The following is a 20,360-nucleotide window of genomic DNA, read 5'->3' as shown; positions in this document are numbered from 1 at the left end:
CTGCACGTCAGATTAAGTATAAGACATCATCTGGGACAAATAGGTGGAAATAAGCACAAGTGAGGAATTTTCTAACTGGTACTGTTCAAACGTGCTCTAAAGATGAGTGCCTTCCTGATGTTCCACACTCCCAGTACGCTGCTGGGCATATATAGGAGGTCCTTGCCAAGTGTTTATTGGACTGGGAAGGGAGTAGACAGAGAGAAGAAAAGGCTAGAATTACACACCATTTTTTCTCTGTTTTTTCTTTTTTTTGTTTTTTTGAGATGGAATCTTGCTATGCTGCTCAGGCTGGTCTTGTACTGCTGGCCTCAAGTGATCCTCGTGCCTCAGCCTCTTGCGTTGCTGGGACTGCAGGCACATGCCACCATGCCTGGCTTTGCTTTTTGTCTTGAACATCCTCACCTAGGAAGTCTTATTTCTTCACTCACTGCCTCATTCTTCCCTTAAGTCCAAAAATAACAGGCAATATGAGTTCACAGGTAACTTATATGGTGGTCTGTGCTTGAAGATAAAGTAACTCTGAAGGCAAGTCACGTGGTTCTTTTAAGAATAAAGGCTGCTCATGAACTTTTCTATTTTTTATAGGAATTGCTGGTGGGATGTTCTTGAAAAGAAGTCGCGTTAAGAAGCCTGGACAAGAAGTCTTTAAAAGTGAACTATCTGAATATATCAAGGCCGAGGAGCTGTACATTGGAGTCACGGTGAATGTGAATGGTTACCTATTTCGTTTGCTCAATGCTGATGAGTATACCTTAAACTACATGGAGCAGAATACAGATAAGGTGAATTTACTTTGTATAATTCTTGACTTGCCTCTCAGCCCTCCGCAGTCTGTGTTTTTCTTTCTCTAGGGCCTTTTCTTCTTCATCTTGCCACCAGTTGTACATTGTGCATTCACACATGTGGGCATGAATAATGGATTCGTGTGACTTGGCCACATGTCCCATCACAGAGGCCAGGTTCTTGTCTACTCTGTTTACATGCTGGGTTCTCTTCTGCCCAGCATCACGGATTCCAGGCACAGGCAGGAGGCAGGGCCAGGGTTGAATCAAGTTTCCTGGGTTTTCTGCTGACGCTAACAATGTTTTCAGAAAGAAATTCAACAACTATAGGAAAGGAAGAAAAATCTGGTGCCACACACTGTGCCGTCCCAGTTAATTGGCACAGGCCAACAGAGAAGGCCAAGACCTGAACAAACAGAAACCTCAAGGGAACTGAATAGTTGCTGGGTTTGCAACTTCCCATAACAGTAGCCACCTGAGGCCTAAATAAGGATTTAAGGATAAACTGGCAACAGTGAGCTCAAAGAGTTTTTTTTTTTTGAAATAAGATGGCAGATGGGTACTGTTACTGCAAGTGCCATTATGGCAATGCTGTTCGGTAAAAATAACATATTGATAAAATCTTGATTTTAAATGTGGACTAGTTCGGTGTACAAACATGTTTATTTGGGAGTCATTGCCTAATATGGAAAAATCTATCTGGAAAATTTTATTTTAAAAGTTTACCTATAAGTGATAATATTTATGTGCCATTTATATACATACAGTGCCAATTTTGTCTCATTTATATATAAAATGGCTGGGGTTAAGTTGCTAAGATTGATGTCTCTGTGTACATCACATCATTCATATCAGTTTGGATCCTCTGAGAAGCAGACGCCAAGACAGAATGAGAAGTGTGAGAGATGTTGTGGTGGAAATTTCTGAGAAGGATAAAGGGGGAGGGGGCAAGGAGTGGGCAGGGGGGACCTTCAGACCGGGAGGCAGGTTGAACCCCTGTGGAAGGAGAGCGAAAGGAAGGAGGGGTGGGTAGGGAGAGCCTCAGCTGACAGCACAGCTCTGAGAAAGTCTCAACCAGGCTGATGGGGAGCCCCAGAGCACAGACTGCCCATCAGAGAGGTCCCCTGTCAGGCAGGAATCACCTGGTTCTAGTCCCCCTGCTGTGCTGTGTCATTGGGTGGGAACAGCTTGGGGAGAGTGTGGCCCCAGCAGCGACATTGCCTGTGAACTCTGTGTGAATCCGGAAGGTATGGCAGCTGGAGTCTGTCAGCCAACAATGCTCTTCTCCACAGGGTCTCTCTTGATAGGAGGCCTGAGAAGCGCCGTCCATGGCTGCCATGCCATCTCTCCATTTGTAGTCTTAGGGATTCAGGTTATCATAAAACCTTGAACCAGTAGCTATTCGAAAACACTGAATCTAGATGAGAAACTCAGTAATTGGGAGTTTAGATTTCTGGAGACCAGCAGGCCTGGCTTGGGAACCTGACTCCACATTAATAGCTGAGGGACCTTAGATATTGTATTTTTCCTGAACTTCAGTTTCTTCATCTTTGGAATGGGAGGAACAACAGTGCCTATTTGATAGAATTGCTATGAAGATTAGATGTGATAATGTGTATGAAGCGCTGAGCTAACCATGAGGCCCATGGTAAGCTCAATCAGTGTTGCTATTGTAAATTAGAGTTCTATTTCTAATCAGAGGGTGAGCCTATACCTTAATATAAAATATATATAGCATAAATATAAGATATAAAGGTTTTTTTTTCCTTTGAGGACAATAAAAGCAGGGTAGGACATTATCTGGAATCAGCATCCCAAGTCAAAACTGCATTATTTTAAAACTGCCCTTAACAAAGACATTCTAAGCAGAGAAAGATTGCTATACTATTTAATATCAGCCTGAGGAATCTTTTCAAAAGAGCTAATAGATCCTGTCATGGAAATAGATGAAAGGAAATGCAAAAAAAGTGGGAGGAGTAGGGGTCTGCGATAGGTGCCAAACCACCTGGATCATTTTCTGGTGGGAGAGAGGGATCTTTAGACTAAATTGCCATCAATATTTTTATTTTAAAATTTAATCTTCTCATTTTTGGTCTCTTACCTATAATTATTTACGACCTTATGTTTCACTGGATGCAAGAAGTATTCTTACCAAGTCAAAAAGCTAGTCACAGGATAAGAGACAGGAACAGTGGACGGCCCAGAGAATGACTGTGCGAGGGTTAGGGTGCTTGCGTGGATCTTTGATACCCAGCCTTGCTCTCATCAGTGGGTTGCCTAATGGACAGCAGTTCCAGGGGGACCCCATTCTAAAGATCTAGAGAAAATGGAGGGCTACTTATCCAGTTTTGAATCCCCATTTTCTCCATTAGGATCTCCCAACATATTGGGCCACTATCCAAGGGTTAGAGGGAGGAGGCTGAGATGGAAGCAGGGGTTGTTTTCTGATCTCTGTGGCCTGGTGTTCCTTAAGCTCATTTCCCTCAGAGCTGGGGCCTATGCTGATGTCAGCTGTTGTCCAGAAGCTTTAATCGAGGAGATACAAAGCTAGTCATGCCTTCTCGGTGTTGGTTTCTTTGCAAAGACAAATCTGCTAACTTCATATTCACAGTGTGAAGTCCCTTTGCTGGCCATCAGCAAGATTGGGCTCCTGAACTGTTAGGAATATTTAAATATGTTTTTCCTTTCATTTCCCCCTTACAGTATCCTTTCAGTAACCTCAAACTTGCCCTACAAAAGCTGAAGCAAGAAGAAGGAAAATCCAGAGAGCTCAAGCAGGTATTTAAAGCTGCTGACTCTAAGCACACAAATATGGTGGATTATAATACATTCAGGTAAGCCATATTCTGCTAACAATCACCTGTTTTCCCCTCAAGGTTGTCCAAAGAACAGAAAGAACTATTTCTTTCCTAATCAGTTAACTATTTTTTGTTAGGAATTGGCATTTCTTTGAGTTTGTATTATTTTGTGGTAAAGTTTTGGCCACTAATACTCTAGTAAATGTTATGAATTTACATATAAAAGGAGTTTGTACATGGGAACAGAGGGACAAGAGCATAGAAAGTCAGCTGGTCACATTGTCTTATGAATCAGGAGGTTGAAGGATCAGCAGAATGCCAGGAATGATGCATCTGAGTGAGAAAGACAGAAAAAAGCACCGCTAAGAGCACCTCCTCCCTACCAAAATCTGGGGGACAAAGGAGGGACATCTCCAGGAATGTGATGAAGTTGGAAAATAGTAAAAACTTCACCGATTATCAGAGCAAAGGTGATATGTATGCATCTGTGTATACATGTGCTTACACACATATGCGTATTCTGAAAGACATGAAAATATAGGAATCGAGGGAAAAATATATGCCAGTAGTTGGAAATATTATAACAAATCATGATTAAGATTTTCTCTAAGGTGAAGCGGAATTCTGGGACTATCCAGTGGCTGACCGAGGCAAATTTCCAAACAGCAGAAACACAGGGAAATTCAAATTCAGGGTCTAGTACAATTGTGAGACTTCTTAGGCTGAAAACGAAGTGAATGGAGCATTTAGGAGAATAAATTAAATCATGGATGGAGGACAAAGGGGACTTTCTCTTTAGGCTGAGAATTCTGGCTCCTGACAACGATAGTGGCTGAAAGCTATATAGTAAACTCCGCTTGATGCAGTCAAGATGTGGGCTGAGAAATGAGGAAGTGAGCCCAGGAGAGGGTAGCAGGGAGGTCTTTCCAACTTTGTGTCTGCAGTCGCCTATTGCATCACTACCTGGTGGCCTGGAGCCCACCATTAGGCCCAGAGTGTCCCAAGAGCTCATTTGTTGTTTTAACAAAGCTCTTTTGTGTCTCCAAAATGTTCTTTGGAGAGAAGCAGTCAGAGGACATATTTTTATTGTTTAGAATTCCCAACCTTCTGGGATCAATAAGAATTTATAGTTCTTTGTTATTGTTCATAGTCACATACACATGTTCATAGTGTTTTGGAAAATAAATGGAGACAGTAAAGAGCAGAGACAATTACACAGGCCATGGGCTAATGGAAAGCAGTGGAGGTGAAAGCAAGAAATTTCCATCAGAAATGAGGGAGTGGTTTCGTTTTATTATTTGTGTCCTTTTACAAAAGCATCCATTTTTCCAGCACTCGCAAAGTCTATTGGAAACACTTTAGTGAGTTTATAGGGCTTTTTGGGAAGCACTTAGGCCAGGCAGGCGATCCAAGGAGGAAAAGTTGCTTTGCAGATGGAGGCCTGACCCTAATTGTGGGTGGGATAAAGGGCCACTACGCTGTGATTGGAGGGGTGGCCTCAAGGAGCTGCATGCTCTAAAAGAAGGACCTCCCCGTCCCAGAAATTCCTTAAAATGAAACTCAGATCAGGTTTCGCCTGGCTTGAAAAATCCTTCAGTGGCTTGCCATTGTCCTCACAATAAGATCCAAACATTTGACTGCAGCCAGCAAGGCCTTGAGTGATGTGAGTCTGTTTGTATTTCCAGTGTCATCACCTCTTTTTCTGCAGCCCTGTCTTTTGGCCTTACTGACTGTCTTTCGGTTTCTCAAACACATCAAGCTCTTTCCTGTCTCTGAGCCTATGCACACCAAGTTCCCTCTGCCTGAAATGCAGTCACCACCATCCTCTGCATGGCACACTCTAGGACTCATCTCAAATGCCAACTCCCAGAGGGGCTTTCATTCAGAGGGGCTTTCTAGATCCTATCTAGAGTAGATCACCTGCTGTTATTGTTAGCCACTTGTTTATATTTTTCACAGCACTTAGCACAACTTGCAGTTATTTTATTTAGAGATCTGTTTACTTGGGGGTGGGGTATCTATGTGTATGTGCTGTGTGTGTCTTCTCCTATTCGAATGTGAGCTTTCTGAGGGCGGGGAACTCAATGGTGTTGTTCCCTGCAGCATCCCCTACTGCTGGGCTCAATACATATAGTTACTAAATGAAATAATGAACCACTAGAGTTGTTCCTGGGGGTTCTAGTTTGGAGGTGATGGCATGGCCTTCAAATGAGAGCGTAGACCAAGAGTCTAGATGTCTCGATCCATATGACATGCTTGGTGCCGGATGCTGAGCCCTCTGTGCTTGGGGCTGCTCATTTGTGCTCAGCCCACAAATGGTCCCTGCACCTCGTCTTCAGCCCCATCTTATGCTTTTCAAACTCTTTGAGCAAAGAAAAAGGAACTACATAGCCCATGTCTATCACATCATACCCTAATTCAATTCTTTGCTCAGTGCTTTTACTAGCTAATATTTTCCTTTCATTATGTATGTGTATGTGTGTGTGTGTTTGTGTGTGTGTGTGTATTCTGACTCTCCTCATCAGAATATAACCTCTTTGAGGGCAGGGACCTTCTCTTTCTTGTTTTCTGCTTTAGCCTTATGACTTATTTCAGTGTCTGGCAAACAATAGGGTGTTAATAAATACTAGTTGAATGGGTACATTTTTTTTTTTGTTTAGTGTTTAATATGCCTCAGATGAAATAATTCTCTGAGATAATTCTCTGCTTTTGTGTCTTTTGTGTTCTACCTTCTCTCTTTTCTTTTGTCCTTCCTTCCTTCCTTCTTCTTTTTCTTTTTCTTTTTTTTATTATACTTTAAATTCTGGGGTACATGTGCAGAACGTGCAGGTTTGTTACCTAGGTATACACGTGCCATGGTGGTTTGCTGCACCCATCAACCCATCATCTACATTACGTATTTCTCCTGATGCTATCCCTCCCCTAGGTCCCGACCCCCCGACAGGCCCCGGTGTATGATGTTCCCCTCCCTGTGTACATGTGTTCTGAACGTGTACATTTTATCTAGCCCTCACTGCTTTGGCTTTGACCTGTAGGCTGATTGTGTCCATGCTAGTTCTTCAAGCTCAGACCTTTCTCCTGAGCTATAAACCTGGAAACACGAATACCTCTGGGACGTTTCCCCCTCGCATGTCTCTTAGGCATCCCAAAAATAACTTTCCCTAACTTGATCTCATTTTCTTCTTTCATAAAGTAGCAGCTAGGAGACTGTATCCTGATAAAGGCCATCATGGGCATCCCCAAGAGTCCAGACCAGGTGTTGGCTTTGTGTCTCCCCTCTCCCCTCTCTCGACCTCTCCCACTCACCCTTTGGAATTATACGTCTTGAACTACCTCTGGGAACTTTCCCTTCTTTACATCTGCAGCTTCACGGTTGTAGTTCAGCTTTTCATCACTGTTTACTTGGACCCTCTGGAGAGCAGTGTAACTGATCTCTTTTTCTTAACTCTCATCCTGCAAAGTTTTGCCAGAGTGACCTTCCTAAACTCTGATCGGATCATTCTTCTGCTCTTAACCCTGCATCAGTGTGTCACATGAGTTTGCCTACCTTTAGCTCCGTATTTCCATCTCACTAGAAGAATACTTTTGTAGAAGCCACCATGTATTGAGCACTTACTGGGGGCTAAGCATCGTGCTAAATGCTTTATACCTACTCTTCACTGGTAGCCTCCTGTCAAGTTGTTACTTGTTTGCTTCCCTGCCTCCACATCAGCTCCTGCCAAGTGCAATAGATGTTTGCTGAATAATGTAATGAACGATCCTATTTCTCAAGGAACGTTCAGTCTAAAGCTTGCAGCAATCAAGTAAATAATTGATTTCCTTGCACCAGGGAAGGGCCATCTGGCTCTTACTTAGGGAAGTAAGGAGAAGCTAGGCCTGATCCTCACTAGCCAAGTAACTTGGGCAACTCACTTCACCTACCTGTATCTCACTCATTTGTTCATATATTGGTCTCTGAGGTCCCTTCTAGGCTCTGACAACTGGAAACTCTGAAAATGTAAGTTTATAATATTCTTGTAAAATGTTCTCTTTTCAAATTTGTACATTGAGATAGTAGAGAAGAGCAGAGGCAAGCAAAGGCAGGACTGCAGCATAGGCCTATGGGCTTGGCCTCTGTGGCCCTGACTCTCTTCTGCTTAGATACCTGGCACTCTCAGCGTACACCTGGGGCTTCAGGGCCCAGACCTGCTGCTCTGGGCAGTGGTCCAAGCCCTCAGCATTGCCCTTTTTCTCAGAGATGTGCATCTCCTCTCAGAAAAACTTTGAGGGTAGGAGCTGATAAACTACCTCTGTATAAGGTGCCATGGTCAATAATGGATTAATGTGTGGGCCTCTCGGAGATATTTGCCTCAGAATAGACCTGATGGAATGCAGGGACAGGCAGCCATCAGGAAACAGAAGTAGGGAATGGTTTTTGTTTTTTTTTTTTAATTTTTTTATTTGGGTAGGGAACATTTCTCTTTTGCCTTGTGGGAATTCACCACTTCTGCTTCTGTTTCATTGATCCTCTTTAGAATCTTTTTGGCATGGTCTATCAGATTCGCCTGTGAGAGCTGCTGATCGTTATCCAAGAGAGTGCAGATAACCTTTCTTAGAGCCTTAGGATAGATACCTGGTGGCAGTGGTGGGCAGATTTCAGCAGGGAACAGGGCAGGGACTAAGCTTGGCAGGGCTAGTATTTCATGCAGTTGGGAACATAGGCAGGGTGGGCCTTCCCAGTGAGGGCCCTGGACTCTGAACCACAGGCAGCAGCAGCAGCAGCAGCGCGGAGAGCCCAATGCCAAGGAAGATGTGGTCAGTCCATCTCTCTGGCCACCTCCCTGAGCCTTGATCTACCCATCAGAGATGACACCTGGCCCCATGTAGCCTGTGTGTATTTTGGTTAGCTGAGTGCTTGTCTCTTCTCTCCACCTGGGGAAGCTCTCAGAGGGCAGGGCCCATGCCTGGTTCACTCTTGTGTCTTTCCCAGATGCCTCCAGAACCCAGTGTATCAGACCTCAATGAACATAGTGAATTATTACAGATTTTTTCTTCAGGTCCCCATTATCAGTTGCAGAGTCAGTAGCTCTCCTGTGAACATCCATGTAATAAATTCCTTCTAAGATTTAGAACCTCAAGGAGATTTTCTCCCTTGTAAAACTAAAATTCTTCCTAAAAGAGGTAATATAATAGAAATAGTTCTTATCACTGGTTTTGGAGTTGGCAAACCCAGATCTAGCTCTTGGCTCTCTTGTTTACCAGCTTAGTGGCCTTGGGGAAGCTGCTGAATAATTTTTTCATCTGTAAAATGGGGATAGTAATACATAGGACACAGCTGTTGTGATGAATACATTTGATACTGATATTAAAATTCTTATTGTAGCTGACTAGTGCATGGTGGATACTCAGAAAGTGAAAATGCTTTATCCCAATAGTTGTGAACTGGTGTCACCAACAACAGTAATAGGAAGGTACATCTTGTTTCCAGTATTTCAATAAGCTTTATATTTACTCATGGTGGGGGTCATTCAAAACATTCTTTAATAAATGAGGTTGAAAGAGAAACTCTAAAAACTTGTAGGCCTTGAAGATGGAAAATAATAAACATCATTGTTGGTGGACCAAGGCTGGGAAACATTAATATAATCTACCCTATTGCTGTCCTTTACTTCACGGAAGCAAATTGTAAATTTAGTGCTTAGAACATGGTAATGATCTCATCCTGATTTATCTAGGACAATTATCTCTCCCTTTATATGGTTTTGCCCTATTTTTATTTGGACTACTCTGTGTACATTGCTATTGGTGTTTTTTATTGTAAGCAATCTAGCATCTTTTAAGGAAGCCACTAGTCTATGAATCTATATGAACAAAAGCAAAAACAAAGAAATAAAATCCCAAAGCACTCAAACATAGGTTCTTATCATGAACCAAATAGATTCTTGGACAGTATTCATAGCCTGTCTTCAAAATGGAAATTTCCATATATGTTTTTGAAAACAGCATTTTGAACTTTCCTAAAAGCATTAAATATAAATAATGTGATGTTGTAGAAAGAATGCTAGCCTGGGAATCAAAAAGATGGAGATCTTTGATTTGATTCTGTCACTGTCTGGTGGTGGTGTTTGTATTGGTGAGGGCTTAGTTTTAAAAAGGAATATCCTCTCTGGCTAGTTAAGCAAAAAAAAAAAAAAGGAATTTATTAAAAGGAGCCTTGGTGGTTCACAGTGTCTTTGGAAGGGCTGGAGAAACAAGCTCAAGGCTGAACTATAGGAACAGTGCCCAAAACAGGGCTGTAGAACTTGTCTGATGAGAAAATGACCTCTGTTACCACCACCCATGACTCATTGCTGCACTTGCATTGCTGCCAAGAACTTGATTTTACCACAGCCATAACTACCACTATTTCTGGCAATCGTCCTTTACCACCCCTGAAGGCTGGGCTCCTTTGACACCAAACGTAGCCCACCCTGAGCTGCTTTTCTTCTGTTAATCCCTTCTGAGGCACAGTCTTAAGTAAGCTTCCCTGATTGGTAGAGAGCCTGGGTCACCTGCATATTTCTAACTGCAAGGAAGTCTGGGAAATTGAGCTCTGACCTCTATGTTGGGGTGGTAGGAAACTTATGTGGGAATTTCCCCAAATATAGAAAGGCTATTTAAAAGATAGCCTTTGTAGAAAGTTTCAGTTAGACAGGATGAATAAGTTCTGGAGATCTGGAGATCTATTGTACATCATGGTGACTATAGTGAATAATGATGTATTATACACTTGGATTGCTAACAGAGTAGCTCTTAAATGTTCTCACCACAAAAAAATAAGCGTGTGAGGTGATAGATATGTGAGTTAGCTTGAGTTAATTACTTCTAAATGTATACCTGTATCAAAACATTACATTATGTGCTGTAAATATATACAATTTTATTTGTCAATTATACTTTAATAAAGCTGGGGGGAAATTGAATAAATAAAAGATACCCTTTTCATTTGCCATGAATATTGCAGGGATAGTAAATCCAAACCAACATGAGCCAAACAGGGAACACGAATATATGTTGACAACAGGGACAAAGCACCTACCTAGTTTTAGTACTTTGAAAATATTGTTTTGACTCGCCAAGCAGCTGAACAAGAGGCAAAGCCCTCCCCTACGCTTGGCTACTTTTGCAATCTCTGATGAACTTTTCTGAGTTTCCATTGCCTTAAATGAAGGTATTGGATTAAAAACAGGTTTATAGGTTGAAAGCTGGCAGTTATATTTTGTATGGCTTTTGTTTAATGTTTTTTAAAATTTGGAGTTTAAACCTAAGAATATATATATCTGGTGCCTCTTGGAAAATAGAAATTGGACCCACATTTCTCTATGGCAACAATCTTTTGGGGGTGAATGGCACTTGCCCTCCTTAGATAGAGCCTGTTCTCTGCATTTCTTCTCAGTTTCTGCAAGTCCTTATTGTCTCACGCTAAGGCACTTTCTCCTATTTATCTTACATACCTACCAGTAGGTACTAGACTAGGTAATTCTTGGATTAGATCATATAAGGCACCTCCCAGACATAAAATTCCATTATTTTGTTACTCTAGGTATTGTGGAAATAGGCATTTAGGAATCACTGTATAAATAGTTCAAAATAGAACTGAAGACTAATTTTTTAAAATTAGAATCCAAATATGATTGTATACTTGGAAAATCCAAAGGAATCAATTTTAAAATGGTTGGAACTATTAAGAGTATTCAGGAAAGTAGCTAAATATAAGAAAGCTATATATAGAACAATAGCTTTACTTTATATCAGCAATAACTAGTTAAGAAGTGTTCTGAAAAGGGGAATACTATTTGCTGTAGCAACAAAAATGAAATATCTGGGAATAAATTGGACAAGAAGCATAAGACTAAAATGAATGCAATTTTTAAACTTGATATCTCTGAATGGGAAGACAATATTGTGAAAATTCTAATTTTCCAAATTTATAGATTTGAAGCAATTCCAATCAGAATTGCACAGCAGGTTTTTGCTCTTGCTGTTGTTAGATTTGGTTTTGTTTAACAGGGTTAAGGGAGATAAATTGACTGATTGATTATGAAGGTTCATCAAGAAGAATAAGGGGTTGAGAATATCCAAGAAAATGTTGAAAAGAATATTAAAATGTAGATACTAGAAAGGTATATGGTTTACATACATTTGAAAACATTTTCTAGCAGAGAAACAAAAATATCAGTGAAATACAGTGTAGAGTCTATAGAAGACCTATTTTTATGAACTTTCGTATAAGTATGGAGAACATTTCAAATCAGTAGAGAAAGAATGGATTATTAATAAAGATTTGGTGACAGTCAACTAGAAAATGCCTTTATACGCTTATTTTGTGGTGGAGCACAGTTTCCAAAAGCCATAAAGGAAAGATTATATTGACTACAGAAGAATTTTATATCTCTCTATGGCAAAAGCTATCACAAACTTAAAAGACAAGGGACAGACTAAGAGAAAATATTTATAACCAGTGTAAGAGCCAGGGGATTAACATTAAGTACTTAAGAACTCCTATAAAATCAACAGACAGAAATGGATCAAAGGCAGGAATAGTTCACAGAAGAAATACAAATAGTCTTTAAACCTATGAAAAGATGCCCAATAATGACACAAACTGAAACAATGATGAAATATTATTTCCACTTACTATATTGGCAACATTTAAAAAGAATAATATAACTGACTCCAGGTGAACATGTGTGGTAACAGGTACTCTCATTTTCCACTGATAGGAGTTTAAATTGGTTCAGCATTTTGGAGGGCAATCGGCAGAATGTGTCTAATGTTTAGACTCTTACCTGGTAGTTGCACTTGTAGAAATTTTTTATTTGAAAAAAATTTGGACAGGTGGATTGATAAATATATGTGTATGTGCATGCACAATATTTATTGCAGCAAATTTTGTAATAGTAAACATTTAGAAAAATAAAATGCCCAACAATAGGGAAATAGTTGGATATATTCTATTGCATTAATTTCAGACAGTATTTTTTAGCCATTAGAGGTAGACCACATATGCATAACAGAAAAAATGTTTGATGTATCAGTTAGGATTGTCTAAGTAATGCTTCAGTAACAACAACCCCTGAACCTCAGGGAATTAAACCAACCAAGGTTTATTGTTTGCTGACTTTATGTATCCATTGTGGTTGTCAGGGGAATTTTGTTCATAGTAGCCACTCAGAGACTGAGGCTGACAGAATAGCCACTACCTTGAATGTTCGCAGTCACATTGCCATAAAGGAAAGAGAATTTTGGAGGGTCAAGTACAGCAAATTCTTACTTGGCAAGAAATACATATCATTTACACTCTCAATTTATTGGCTAGCACTAGTCACAGGACCCCACTGTTTTGTAGATAAAGCAAAATCCAGAAGTATGTTAATATCCTACTTATGCCAAAAATGTAAAAGTTGTGTGTGCATGTATATTTATATAAATATTTCAAGGAATGTATATCCTTTGAAGAAATGCTAGCAGGCTACACACCAAGCTATTAGTGGAGTATGCTTCATTCCTTGATTTTTAATTTTTTTTACAATGAGCAATTATTTTTTATAACTTCAATTTAAATAAAATAAAACCCAAACAAATAAAACCAAAAAGCCTGGGAAAAGAGCTTATGGAACAGTTTTTCAGAAAGAACATTTTTTATTTCTTGCTTCAGTTTCCAGAAACAGCTAATGGCAGATGCTGGCAGAATGTTCTGAGCAAAAGTCAAGAGGCTTGGAATCATAGAGTAGCGCACAGGTTGCTGTAGTTGATACTCTACCTACTCTGATTATTGACTACAGTCACATAATTGTAATGTGCTTACTTAAAATTCTTATTTTAGGGGCCACAATATTTTATGTTTATGCAATTACAAAGTTTCAGAGGTTTAAAGTTAAGTTTTGAGATGAAATAGTTTTTATAATTTTCAAATTCCTATCAAATTAGCATGTTTTACCCATTCATTTTCTCCAACATTTTATGAAAATTTTAAAACATCCAGAAAATTTGGCAAGATTAAACAGTGGACACCCCATATATCCACCACTGTGCCATTGACCTCTTACTTTACTTGCTTTGTCACACATCTCTCCATTTATACATTCTTATATCCATCTATTAACCCATCTTAATTTTCGTGCATTTCAAAGAAAATCATAGACATCAGTTACCTCCCTCTAAATATTTTAGCATGCTTACTATTTATTTATAGTTTTTCTTTTGATGTAAAATTTATGTTCAATAAAATGCACAAACTTTATACATTTGCTGGGTTTTGACAAATGTACGCTTGTGCAACCCAGATCCCTACTAACACACAGAACATTACCATCACTCCAGAAAGTTCCCTCATGCTCCATCCTAGTCAATTCCTGTGCACATCTGCCATTCAAGAGGTAACTACTGTTCTGATATATATATTTTTCACTTTAGGTGCTTTTTTTTTTTTTAAACTATAGGTGGTTTTTCTCTGTTCTAGAATTTCATATGAACGGAATTATACAGTGTGTACTCTTTTGTGACTTCTTTCGTTCAGTATGATTTTGAGATTCATTCGTATTATAGAGTGTATCACTAATTCCTTTATATTACTGAGTAGCATTCCATTGTATGAATATACCACCATTTGTTGATTCATTCCCCTGCCAAAGGGTACCTGGGTTGTTTTCGATTTGGGGCTAATATGAATAAACCTGGTCTGAATATTCCTGGCACAAATATTTTTGTAAACATGTGTTTTTATTTCTCTTGGTTATACCTAGGAATGGAATTGCTGGGTCATACATAAAGTAAGTGTGTGTTTAGTGTTTTGAGAAACTGCCAGACCTTTTACCAAAGTGGTTGTATCAGTTTACATTTCCAAGTCCACATTGTCAGTCTTTTATGGTTGTTGCTTTCTGTGATCTGTTTAAGATGCCTTCGGCTGGCTCAAAGTCGCCTAGGATAGTCTCCTATGTTTCCCTCTAATAGCTTTATGGTTTTAGCTTTCGCTTTTAAGTCTATGACTTATCTCAAATTAAATTTTGTATATGGTGTGAAGTAGGGATCAAGGTTCATCTTAAATTCTTAAAATGCTTATTTGGAATTCTTATATTATGGGCCAGCATATTTTATATTAAAGTAAAGAAAAAATAATTCTAGAGCTTTAGAATATAATTTTGAAATGGAAGAGTTTTCATAATTTTCAAATTCTTATTTAATTACTGATGTCTTACCCATACTTTTTTTTCTTATTCTATGGTATAGTTTTGACTGTTAAAATATCAAAATCTCCTTTTGCAAAGGAAGCTAAAATACTGGCCTTTTATGTTTTCTCAAATCTTATAGTTTTCAATAGTTTCCTTATGTAATACATTCATATTTCTTAAAAATTGAAGTATTCTCACTAAAATAATACCTTAGTTAACTGAGGAATGCTGGATACCAATGATCTTATTAACTGAAAGAAACTGTATACCACACATATAGTGGATTATATTTTCCAAAGATTGCTTCAACAGTATCTCCTATCCAACATGCTCCCCTATAATGTGAACTTGACCCTTCTTCTTCTGAGGGATAGGGCTATGTCATTTCCCCTTGAATCTTTTTTAATTTACAATTTCTTATTTTTGTGGGTACATAGTAGGTGTATATATTTATGGGATACCTGAAATGTTTTGATACAGGCATGCAATGCATAATAATCACATCATGGAAAATGGGGCATCCCCTTAAGCATTTAACCTTTGTGTTACAAACAGTCTAATGACACTCTAAGTTATTTTAAAGTATGCAGTTAAATTGTTATTGACTATGGTCACCCTGCTCTGCTATCAAATACTATCATTCATTCTATTTTTTTTTTGTACCCATTAACCATCCCCACCTGCTGCCCTCCCCTCTCCCCCACTACCCTTTCTAGCCTCTGATAAGCATCCTTCTACTCTCTATCTCCATGGGTTTGCTTGTTTTGACTTGTAGATCCCACAAATAAGTGAGAACATGCGATGTTTGTCTTTTGTGCCTGGCTTATTTCACTTAACATAATGAGCAAATTTCATTCTTTTTTTTGACTGAATAGTATTCCAGTGTGTATGAGTACCACGTTTTCCTTATTTACTTACCTATTGGTGGACACTTAGGTTGCTTCCAAATCTTGGCTATTGTGAACAGAGCTGCAACAAACATGAAAGTGCAGATATCTCTTCGATATACTGATTTCTTTTCTTTTGGATATATACCCAGCAGTGAGATTGCTGGATCACATGGTAGCTCTGTTTTTAGTTTTTTGAGAAACCTCCAAACTGTTCTCCACAGTGGTTATACTAATTTACATTCCCACCAGCAGTGTACAAGGGTTCTCTTTTCTCCACATCCTCTCCAGCATTTGTTATTGCCTGTCTCTCGGGATATGAGCCATTTTAACTGGGATAAGATGATATCTCATTGTACTTTTGATTTGCATTTATCTGATGATCAATGATGTTGAGCATCTTTTCATATGCCTGTTTGCCATTTGTATGTCTTCTCTTGAGAAATGTGTATTCAAATTTTTTGCCCATTTATAAATCATATTATTAGATTTTTTTCCCTATAAAGTTGTTTGAGCTTTTTATATATTCTGGTTATTAATCCCTTGTCAGATGGGTAGTTTGTAGATATTTTCTCCCATTCTGTGGCTTGTCTCTTCACTTTGTTGATTGTTTCCTTTGTTGTGCAGAAGCTTTTTAACTTGATGTGATCCCATTTGCCCATTTTTGCTGTAGTTGCCTGTGCTTGTGGGGTATTACCCAAGAAATCTTTGCCCCGACTGATGTCCTGGAGAGTTTCCCAATGTTTTCTTGTAGTAGTTTCATGGTTTGAGGTCTTAGATTTAAGTCTTTAATACATTTTGATTTTATTTTTGATTTGATATGGTGAGAGATAGGGGTCTCATTTCATTCTTTTGTATATGGATATCCAGTTTTCCTAGCACCATTTATTGATGAGACTATCTTTTCCCCAGTGTATGATCTTGGCACCTCCCTTGAATCTCGAGTGGGCTTGTGACTCATATGTAACCAATAGAATATGACAGAAGTAATGCTGCGTGGCTTCCGAGGCCAAGCTAGAAAAGATGCAGGTTGTGCATTGTCTGCTGTGACACTTCCCTTTGGAGTCTGAGCTACTGCGTGTGTAAGAGGTCCTGCCACCTTGAGGCTACTATGCTATGAAGAAGCCCAGGCTACACGGAGAAACCAACCACATGTGGGTGGTAATTTGATTGAGAGCCCCAGCTGATATCTCAGTTAATGGCCCTTGTCAGGCATAATTCAAGCCTCCAGTTATAGAATCTTCCAAGTTAAAGCTCCAGACATTCTTCTGTGCTCTGTCTGAATTGCTCACTCTCAGAAACCATGAAAATAGCAAAATGGGTGTTATTAGCTGTTAATTTTTAGGGTAGTTTGTTAAAAAGCAGTATTAACTGGAACAGCATACATCAATGCCTTCCAGGGAAATGAAATACTGAAACTATACTGCATTCACACGAAGTATTTAATTTTTGGTTATTTGGAGAACAATTTGATATCCTTTAGTGCCTCAAAGTCATGGCTTTCCAGTTTTTTAAATGCAGGGGTAGAGAAATCTCATGCCACATCTTGGAAGAATCTCTTGTTCAAAGACCTTCCCTTGTCATACATATAATTAAAATGCAGAAATATGTATGTATGTGGATATATATAGATACATACACACACACGTTGTGTGTGTGTGTGTGCACGTCAAGATTCTTTGTACTTGTGTCTTCCATCTGCAAGAACAGTAGGGAATCTCTTCCTTTCACCTGAATTCAGCCAGGTGAGGTGGAGGCTTTTGTGAGTTTAGATGTGTTTTCCATCCAAAGAAGATGTGGTCTCCTTTTCTAAGACCACATTTGATTTTTAAAATTTTAATTTAAATTATATTCATATACAATAAGATTCACTTTTTTGGTGTACAGTTCTGGTTGTGATGCATTCCTAGAGTTGTGTAACTGCCACCACAATAAAGATACAAAACAATTCTATCACGCTGCCTTCCCCCTTCCAACACCCACCACCCCCGCCCATGGAAGTATGCTTTCTCTTGAGTAAACACATAGGAGTTGAATGTCTTGATCATATGGTAGGTGTATGTTTAAACTTTGTAAGAAACTATCATTTTTTTGTTTCGTTTTAGAGGTTTTCTACATCTTTCATTAGATTTTTCCCTAGATATTTGATATTTTTGGTGCTATTGAGTGGCATAATTTTTAGTGGTTGCTCTAGAGTTTGCAATATACATTTACAACTAATCCGAATTGTATCAGTCAGTTCTCACAGTGCTATGAATAACTACCCGAGACTGGGTCATTTATGAGGAAAAGAGGTTTAATTGACTTACAGTTTTGCAGGCTATACAGGAAACATGACTGGGAGGCCTTAGGAAATTTACAGTCATGGCGGAAGGTGAACGGGAAGCAAGAACCTTCTTCACAGGGTGGCAGGAAAGAGAGAGAGAGCAAGCGGGGAAGTGCCACATGCTTTTAGACCATCACATCTCTTGAGAACTCACTATCATGAGAACAGCATGAGGGAAATCTGCCCCCATGATGTAATTACCTCCCACCAGTTCCCTCTGCCAACACTGGGGATTAAAATTCAACATAAGATTTGGGTGGGGACACAGAACCAAACCACATCATAAGTTCAGTTTCAGATAACACTATACTAGCTTCACCAGTAGGCAAGTACTCCTTCCCCCTTCTCTTGTATCATTGCTGTCATTCATTTCACTTACATATAAGCATACATAAGTATAAAACCATGCATAATCAAATACATTGTTGCTATTATTTGAACAAACTTTTATGATAGATCACTTAAGAATAAGATAAATAAAAGCTTTTACTTACCTTCACTTACTCCTTCTCTAATGCACTATCTTTCCTTATGTAGATCTAAGATTTTTACCTAGAGAATTCCTTTCTCTTCGAAGAGCTTCTTTTAACATTTCTTGCAAGGCAAGTCTACTGGCAACAAACTCCCTCCATGTTTGCTGAGAAAGTCTTTATTTCTCCTTCACTTTCAAAGGAAAAATTTCACAGGATACAGAATTTTAGATTGGTGGTCTTTTTCTCTCAACACTTTAAATATTTCAGTGTACTCTCTTCTTGCTTGCATGGTGTCTGAGAAGTCAGATGTAATTCTTACCTTTGCTCCTCTATGGGTAAGATTTTTTTCCCTGTAGCTTCTTTCAAGATATTTTCTTTAACTTTCATTTCCTACAGTTTGAATGTGAAATGCCTAGGTGCAGTATTTTTGTTTTGGTTTGGTTTTGGTTTGTTTTGTTTTTGGCATTTATCGTGTCTGTTGTTCTCTGAGTTTCCTGGATCTGTGATTTGGTGTCTGACATTAATTTAGGGAACTTCTCAATCATTACTTATTCAAATATTTCTGCTGTTCTTTTCTCTCTTTCTTCTCCTTCTAGTATTCCCATTGCCTGTTTGTTACACTTTTTGTAGTTGTCCCACAGTTCTTGGATGTTCTCTTCCATTTTTTTTGTCAGTCTTTTCTCTCTTTGCATTTTGGTTTTGGAAGTTTCTTTTGACATAACCTCAAGGTCTGAGATTCTCATCCATGTCCAGTTTACTACCCCATTGAAAGTATTGTTCATTTCTGTTATAGTTGTAAACCAAAAATAAAATTCAAAGCCCCCCACCTCATCTGGATGGATCCCTCCTCTCAGCAAGGGTATCCCTGAGGGACTAACTTGAGGGACTAGTTCAGGCCATGATGAGGGGCAGGGGTCAGACATACTTCATTATACCCTCTTCCCTTTTGGAATTACTGATAGAACATACTCTTCAAGTCTGATGAGAAACGTGTACAATCTATTCTCTCTGAAGCCTGCTACCTGGAGCCTTCATCTGCATGATAAAACTTTGGTCTCCACAATACCCTATCATTGTAACCCAGACATTTCTTTCTATTGATTCAGGATCTTGAGATAATAACGTAACTCTTTGAACTAATTGCCCATCAGAAAATTTTAAAATCTACCTATAACCTAGAAGCCCTCGCCCTTTGAGTTGTCCTGCCTTTTCAGACCAAACAAGTATATCTTACATGTATTTGATTGATGTCTTACGTCTCCTTTAAGTATATGAAACTAGGCTGTGCCTCAACCATCTTGGGTATATGTTCTCAGGATCTCCTGGGGGCTGTGTCACGGGCCACTGGTCACTCATATTTGGCTCAGATAAATCTCTTCAAATATTATAGAATTTGACGCTTTTTATCGACATAGTGTTGTTGATTGCTAGCATTTCTTTTTGAGTTTTTCTTAGAATGTCCATCTCTCTGCTTACATTATTCATCTATTCTTGCATATTGTCTAATTTTTCCACTGTAACTCATATCATATTAATTATGGTTGTTTGTTTTAAATTCCTGGTCTGATAATTCCAACTTCTCTGCCATATCGGAGTCTGATTCTGATGCTTTGTATTTTCAAACTTTTTTTTTTTTTTGCCTTTTAGCATACCTTGTAATATTTTGTTGAAAGCCAGACATGATGTACTGGGTGAAAGGAACTGTGGGCCAGGCACAGTGGCTCACGCTTGTAATCCCAGCACTTTGGGAAGCCATGGTGGGCGGATCCCTTGAGGTTAGGAGTTTGAGACCAGCCTGGCCAACATGGTGAAACGCTGTCTCTACTAAAAATAAAAAAAAAATCAGCCTGGCATGGTGGCTCATGCCTGTAATCCCAGCTACTCCGGAGGCTGAGGCGGGAG

General features: G+C 39.1%; 1 protein-coding gene across 1 annotated transcript in view; it reads left to right on the top strand.

Annotated features, from left to right (window-relative positions):
- Positions 1 to 20,360, top strand: part of EFHC2 (EF-hand domain containing 2) — a 199,513-nt gene that overhangs the window by 109,074 nt on the left and 70,079 nt on the right. The window contains exons 10-11 of the mRNA XM_063601869.1: positions 589 to 785; positions 3,489 to 3,619. Coding sequence (XP_063457939.1) covers positions 589 to 785; positions 3,489 to 3,619 — 328 coding nt within the window. The remainder of the gene's footprint in view (positions 1 to 588; positions 786 to 3,488; positions 3,620 to 20,360) is intronic.

This window comes from Pan paniscus, chromosome X (genome assembly GCF_029289425.2).
Source record: "Pan paniscus chromosome X, NHGRI_mPanPan1-v2.0_pri, whole genome shotgun sequence".
Classification (NCBI taxonomy): Eukaryota; Metazoa; Chordata; class Mammalia; order Primates; family Hominidae; genus Pan; species Pan paniscus.
Note: the sequence above shows the minus strand (reverse complement) of the source record. Positions and strands in the feature narration are given on the sequence as shown.